Source organism: Mastigoproctus giganteus, chromosome 4 (genome assembly GCF_048544385.1).
Source record: "Mastigoproctus giganteus isolate SK-2022 chromosome 4, ASM4854438v1, whole genome shotgun sequence".
NCBI lineage: Eukaryota > Metazoa > Arthropoda > Arachnida > Uropygi > Thelyphonidae > Mastigoproctus > Mastigoproctus giganteus.
The window spans coordinates 210,274,604-210,281,425 of NC_143578.1; the positions used below are offsets into that span (position 1 = coordinate 210,274,604).

A 6,822-nucleotide genomic window follows, 5' to 3' on the forward strand; every position below is an offset into this window, starting at 1 on the left:
AGAGTCACGTTGCCCAGGAACCAGGTATCCCATGAATTCTGTGCTTTCAGTGTGTGTATATATATATATACAGTAATACCCCAAAGTTACGCGATAGGTGGGTCCGACGAAAATCGCGTAAGTCGAATTCGCGTAAGTCGGGGTACAACTTTGCATATAAATACATATAAATTTTGCTTAATTGGGACCAAGGACTAACAAAAACACTAGTTTAGAAGAAAAATATTAATAAAATTGCAGTTCTTTATACATATTAATACAAAATATGTATTAAAAAAAACAAATGACTTACGTAAAAAAGTTATTTCGATGTCGATGGCTTCATAAAATCTAACAAATTCGTCTGACGACACATCGCGTTCTTTTTTTCACGCAGAATTTCTTCGTAGCAAGCTAATAATTTTTTTTATTCCTTGCTTTGTAGCTATAACGCGTTCTTCGTTGGAGTCTATGTTTTCTAAAATTTTTAAGCCCTTTACAATTGAGCCCTTTTCAATTTTCAACCTGTCAAGTTTGCAATTGTCATGTGCTTTTCGCCGTTGCTTCATTTAGGCCTGTAGCACGTGCAATATCACATGGTCTTTCATTTCGCTCAAAGCGTTTCACAATTTCATATTTTTTCTCTATCGACAGAGGTGGACTGGCCATAAGCCTTACCGGGGAAACCCCGGTGGGCCAGTGTGATTTTGGCCATAAACCATAGTATGAGGCCACTATAAATTTTCCCGGGTAAGAATTTTTGACCCAGTCCGCCTCTGTTTATCGATAATTGCTTTTCTTTTTCTCTCTGAATCTGCAGTGTCTTCACCAGGACGCTTCCTTTTCACACCTTTTAATTAAGTATTTTACTCATTTTTAGGGAATAAAGCACAATTACAAAACGAGGAGGCACGCTTGATACGCATAAACAAAGCTGCGCGCATGTAGCAACTGAATAAACAACACCATAAAGGCAGAGATACACTATTAACACCTCACATTTCTAGGGGTTACTACCATAAAACAATAAAAATCCAGTTGCGTTTCTGCTAGTGAAATCTGTTATAAACTGGTAGTAAACTCGATCTAATTGCATTTGCGATTATACCGATAGCTGGAATTGTGTTGGTTTTTACGTTATTATGGTGAAATGTGTTTCCCCTTCACTGATATAAAAACATAAAAGCAACAAAGTTGAATTTTGTTCATCTTTCGCTCTCATTCTCCGCCGTCGCACCGTATATCGATAACATATGAAAAACGACCTTGAAGATAGTGGGCGGCAGCGTTGCCAAACGAAAAAAATCAAGAACCGCGTAACTCCGAGTTCGCGTAAGTCGGGGTATTACTGTATACATATATATATATTTTTTTTTTTTTTTTTATTTCACACTATTACTGCTATGATACAGTAAATCCTAGTATTTAACAGTTCACATTGGTAAAAGCCTGCTTCATAACTGCATTTGCAAATTCTTTTCCATTATGAGTGAAGTACTTCACTCAGTACAGTGAAGTACTATGAGTGAAGCACTAGGCTCTTCAAATATAGTGAATATGCCACCCAGGCAACTTTGCAGAGATAGGAGATTACCCCATGCCTTCGTTTAAAAATTAAAAAAGTGAATCAAAGAGGAAATTATCACTGCTTGCCTTTATGGACTACAATCATCACTTGAATTTTAAACAACAGCATTGGGAGGATATATTCCTATCCCTGTAAGATTGTTCATAAAAATGCTAAAAGGGATGCAATTATAATTGCTGGTTTGTTTGCTTTTCCGATTTTTAATACAGCAGTAGTATCACCCCATTCTGCAACCTGAGTGATATCCGCAGTAGCCTGCCAGGTCCCAGATTTTAATATTTAATCAAATACTAAAGTATTCACTTTACTGAATTTTGCTGGGAGTGTACTATTTTTTGACCTTTCACCAACAGATTGCAATGTTTATTAAATTTATTTCTTCATTTTTTTAAAATAAGAACTTAAAATTTTCCAAATATTGTGTTTTTTTTCAGTAAGATACTCTTAGGTTTAAGGAAACCAAAAAAGGCTGTTAATTATATTTAAATTTTAAGAAAAATGTTGGTAACATAAAATTGAAACATGAAAGAATTAATCTCAACCAAATGTAAGTCTGTGGAGGCATTAATTGCACAAAACTTTGGCATTACTCCACCACAACAAATTAAGTCAATGTTATTAAAAAACACTGAAATGATTGTAATTCAATGTAAAAAAATAGTAAATTTATATTATGCTTGTCTGCATTTATAATGAATATTATAAACATGAAATGATACGAAATAATTAATATCTTTTTTTTCCTGAAAGGTTCTTGTGCCATTCACTACAATAAAATTCACTGGCGTTAACTGATTTGCTGTTTGTGGCCACAAAAATGTATTTAAATTTCTCGTTTTCTGTGATAATACAAATAGGCAAGTGGCAAACTAAGCCAATGTTTCTGGATAGTGAAAAATATGCTACATAGTGATGAAAAGCAATGTTTCACTACACAACAAACCTGCATTTGGCTGGGCACAATGGAGTAATGCAAATGATATCAAATCACCTCACAGGCCTGCTCAATTTGCACAAGTGAAGCAATATAAATGGAGAGAAAAAAAGGCGGCATATACAAGACACTACTAAGAGGGTACAAAAAGTAAAAACTGCTAATCCAAAGAGGTGAGTCACCAGGATTAAATTTTTTCCTGTTGGGCCTGTCATGCAATGCAATACTACTGCTGGGTTAAACAAAGGCAGGAAGGGGCTTTATTTGTTATTCCCAAAAGGTTGTCTATATTACATATGCACTACATTCCAAATATATCAGAGAAATAAAAGTCCAAATCTGGTCTTTTACCAAAGCAAATTGGTAAAATCCAAGGATTTACAGGCCTTTCAGTGTTTACAGTAATATATATGCATCATTTTGCCACTATTAATAATAACATGTGTCTCTGTATATTTTATTTTTATGTATTTCATATTTTTAAATTTTCAATTTAAAAATATGAAACATGTTTAAAATTTCACAAAATAAAAAAAAAAAATCATAAAATAATTAATGTGATTCATTACTAAAAGGTGACCGCTTCTGTTACAATAGGGGACACAACCACCGCCATGTTAAAAGTTGTGCTGCCGATTTCAAAACATAAGCCTTCCTCTGTTCAATAAATGTGGTGATGAAGTAGTATTAACTATCAGATGGAATAAATTTCCATTCTTAATATGGTTTATAGTGAGAACATTAACTACATGAACTGCTTGAACCATGGGAGGTGGGGGGGTGCAACTTGGCATGTTCCCACAGGCTACATCTCACTGGTTAGGGATCAAAATGAATCGGTAAATATAATATACATAACATAATTTACATTTATTTACTGTACTAGTAACTGAATGGGTGCTGCTGCTGCTACATTCTGTAAAAAAGCACCCAATTGACACAAGATTTCCATCAAATATCACAAAAATTATATTAAAAATGATCTAAGTTTCATTAAAAATAAGGACATGTTGCTGTTTTACATTAAAACTTAATTCTTTTTAAATTTTCAAATGATGGTCAACTGATTACAAATTACAATGAAAAGTTTTGCTGCACTAACTTCAAAAAAGTAACTAATCATTTCATATATAATAAACTAATATAATTTATCTTTGCAAGGCATGCATACCAAATGTTTTACTCTGAAGTAATATATAAACTATTAACATACATTATACCTTGACACAGCTGTTTCTCTTCCCTCAAGTTGGAAGACCCTTCTAGTTCACACAGATATAACCAACACCAATATTAGTTGAACCTAGTCAGCACCTGTAATATATGAGTAAGGCTAGTCTCAAGAAAAGCAAACAATGAAATAATTTATATGGTCCTGAAATTACTATATTCTTTGATTCAACTACAAGGATGGTGTTTTTTAAAGGAGTAATTCTCAATCCAAATGAATGGTTCCCGAGTACTTTTTTTAACCAATCTCATTTTTTTTTAACTAACCAAACCTGTCTTTAGGTCAGTAAATAGAAAAAAAAATCATGTTCTTACCCGATTAAGCCATACAGTCACCAACAAATGAGGCTTCAGTATATTAGTATTAACGGTTGACACTCCACAATACCTTATTTGAATTCTATGCCACAAATTCAAAAGGACGGTGAAATCACCAAGCTTATTTTCACTTTCCTGGTGATACTGTTGAATGAATATATAAGATCAGCGGATTTCCAGGAGCCTGCCACTCCTCTGTCACGACGATTCAGTTGGCCTAACACAGGCCAATTTTACTTTCACACGATTTTGGTTGATAAAAAGTATTAAGTCAATGTTAACTGGCGAGAAGAACAATTCCTTCAAAAAGCAACACTTTACTAAGCGAATAGACTGCGTTAGTCAATAACATAGGTCCACTTTAACTCCGTTAAAATTCTAAACTCGCCATTGGTAAGAGTGGACAGCGATCACAAAGGCTTTACCAGAAGTCTTGAAGCGAGGCCTGCATAAAATGCACTGAAAGGAGGGGTACCTAAATAACATATATATAAAGAGGAGATTACCTTGGTCCTCGAGGAGGGAATCCACGTCCTCTTTGAAAAAAATTCCCTCTTACAGAATCATTGGCTCCTTCTGGATGCTTAGCCTCTGGTATATGGGATTGGGTCGAAACTTCCCCATTTTCAGCCATCTTGATAATATAAAATTCTAAAACAAGAAGTCACCGTCGTTCATGGCTGTGAACGACAGAGAAAACAATAAAAAAATTTCGCCTGCCATCTAGTGACCGAAATAACACTAAGGAACATGGCACCCAAACAAGAGGTACACAGTGGGGGTTTAAAATTCAAAAAACCAGAGCGAAAGTATTAAATTATAATTACCCTGAATTTCGTGTATGACGATAGTTATTTCAGGAGAGCAATGGCATCGAAATATATGAATATTATCGAAGAACCCTGTAGATCACTAATTTCGGCGTTTGGACACGGAATCAAGTATTACTTCACTATTTTAATTAATTACATTTATTTACAGTATTTAAATATTAAATTTTTCAAATTTGGAAACTACAACTGAGAACAATGGTTAAAATCATATCAATCGAGAAATATGTGAAAGAACCCTTAATAATTATAAACAAGGCAAACAACTTTATAAAAAAGAAAATTACCGCAGACCTTTCTTTTATTTCCCTGTGAATGAAAATTGCGATTCAAAAAAATGAAAGCTATTTCACTTTTCTAAGTTTGTTTGTTTTTTTGTGAAAAAAGTTATTCAAAGGCTGGTTCGTTTACATTGTATCTCGACTTGTTAATTGATTACTATATAACAATAACTTAACTGGCACACGTGTACAACACAGTGCCGTACCTAGACTGTTGGCCCCGGGCGAAATATTCATCTTGGGCCCCCTCGCAAAAATTAAAGGTGGAATTCGCAAATTGAAAAAAAAAAAAAAATACCCAAAAATTATTCAAATCATTATTATTTATTTAAACATTAACGACTAGTACATTATTTGTATAAACTTAAAATTTTCACACTTAAAATTTTACGATATTTACTTGATACAAATTTGTTTGTGACGTCTGTTGTTTTTATATCTTTTAGTACATCTTGTTCTATTGACATAATGGCCAATCCATTAATTCTTTCTTGGCCAATTGTTGCTCGTGAATATGTTTTAATCATTTTGAGTCTGGAAAAGCTCCTCTCTCCAGACCCAACCGTAATTGGCAATGTACATAATATTTGAAGAGAAATGGCGATGTTGGGATAAGATTCAACTAATAAATAAATAAATAATCAATAATTCAACTAACATATAAATGTCAATAATTCCAAGCAACCAAATGTCTTTCCTTTTAAAACATGTTGCAAAGATTGGATTTCTTTACGTAACTCTTTCGCATCGATGTCTCTGCTCCCGTCTTCGCCAGTGAGATTAGCATTAGCATTAGCATTAGCATTACCAGAGGCATACGATGCAAGAAAGCAAGCTTGTGCAGCATCAGCCAAAAAAAAGCTCCCATTTCACCCCTCTATTCGTTCCAAATGCCTGTCCAGCTAAGCCTTAAATTTATTAAGGCTACCAACTTCCACAACAAAAGATGGAAGTCTGTTCCACCAATCAACTACCCACTGGCTAAAGGGGAATTTGCGCACATCTATTCTACAACTGTCTTTCCTCAATTTGAAACTGTGCCCCCTTAGGTTCTTAATCTGAGCAAGAGGAAAAATCCCTTCAGAATTTAGCTTGCTCGAGCTATTCAAGGCCTTAAACACCTCAATCAGATCACCTCCTTGTGCCTACTCTCCAGGCGCTGCAATTTTCAGAACTGAAGCGCTTCTTGGTAAAAGCACCCCTCTGTTCCCCTCACCAATCTTTTTGCCCTTCTTTGTACTCGTTCTAGCAACTCTACATCCTTCCTAAAATGGGGCTTCCAGACCTGTACACAGTACTCTAGGTGTGGCCTGACCATTGCCTTGTATAACAGTATAATAATCTTCCTGTCCCTGCTAGCAAAATTCCTATATATCATTGACAAGACTCCATGACCTGCCCTGGCAACTCGTCTGCACTCTTCAGCGAACTTCATATTTGACTGCACAATTACCCCCAAGGTCTTTTTCACTTTCCACTTCCCTGGGTGTAGTACCACAGATTTAGTATTTTTCTTCGGTTATCGCTACCAATATGCAGTACTTTGCATTTGTCAATGTTAAACTTCAGTTGCCACTTTTCAGCCCATTTTCCCAACTTATCTAGATCCAGTTGGAGTAGCATACTGTTTTTACTATCGTTAACAACCCTGCCAACCTTTGT

At 35.0% G+C, this 6,822-nt stretch overlaps 1 protein-coding gene across 4 annotated transcripts in view; it reads right to left on the reverse strand.

Annotated features, from left to right (window-relative positions):
* Positions 1–4,732, reverse strand: part of LOC150087366 (transcription elongation regulator 1) — a 329,370-nt gene extending 324,638 nt beyond the window's left edge. The window contains exons 1-2 of one of the 4 annotated variants that reach the window (XM_090371156.1): positions 4,556–4,650; positions 3,722–3,815 (exon numbers count right to left, since the gene is read on the reverse strand). Coding sequence is in view for 1 of the 4 variants with exons in the window: in XM_090371153.1 (XP_090227279.1) it covers positions 4,556–4,683 (128 nt within the window). In the remaining 3 variants the exon portion in view is untranslated. Of the gene's footprint in view, positions 1–3,714; positions 3,816–4,046 lie in introns of all 4 variants that reach the window. The other 3 variants (XM_090371155.1, XM_090371153.1, XM_090371154.1) reach the window with 3 other exon arrangements.
* Positions 4,733–6,822: the final 2,090 nt, after the last annotated feature.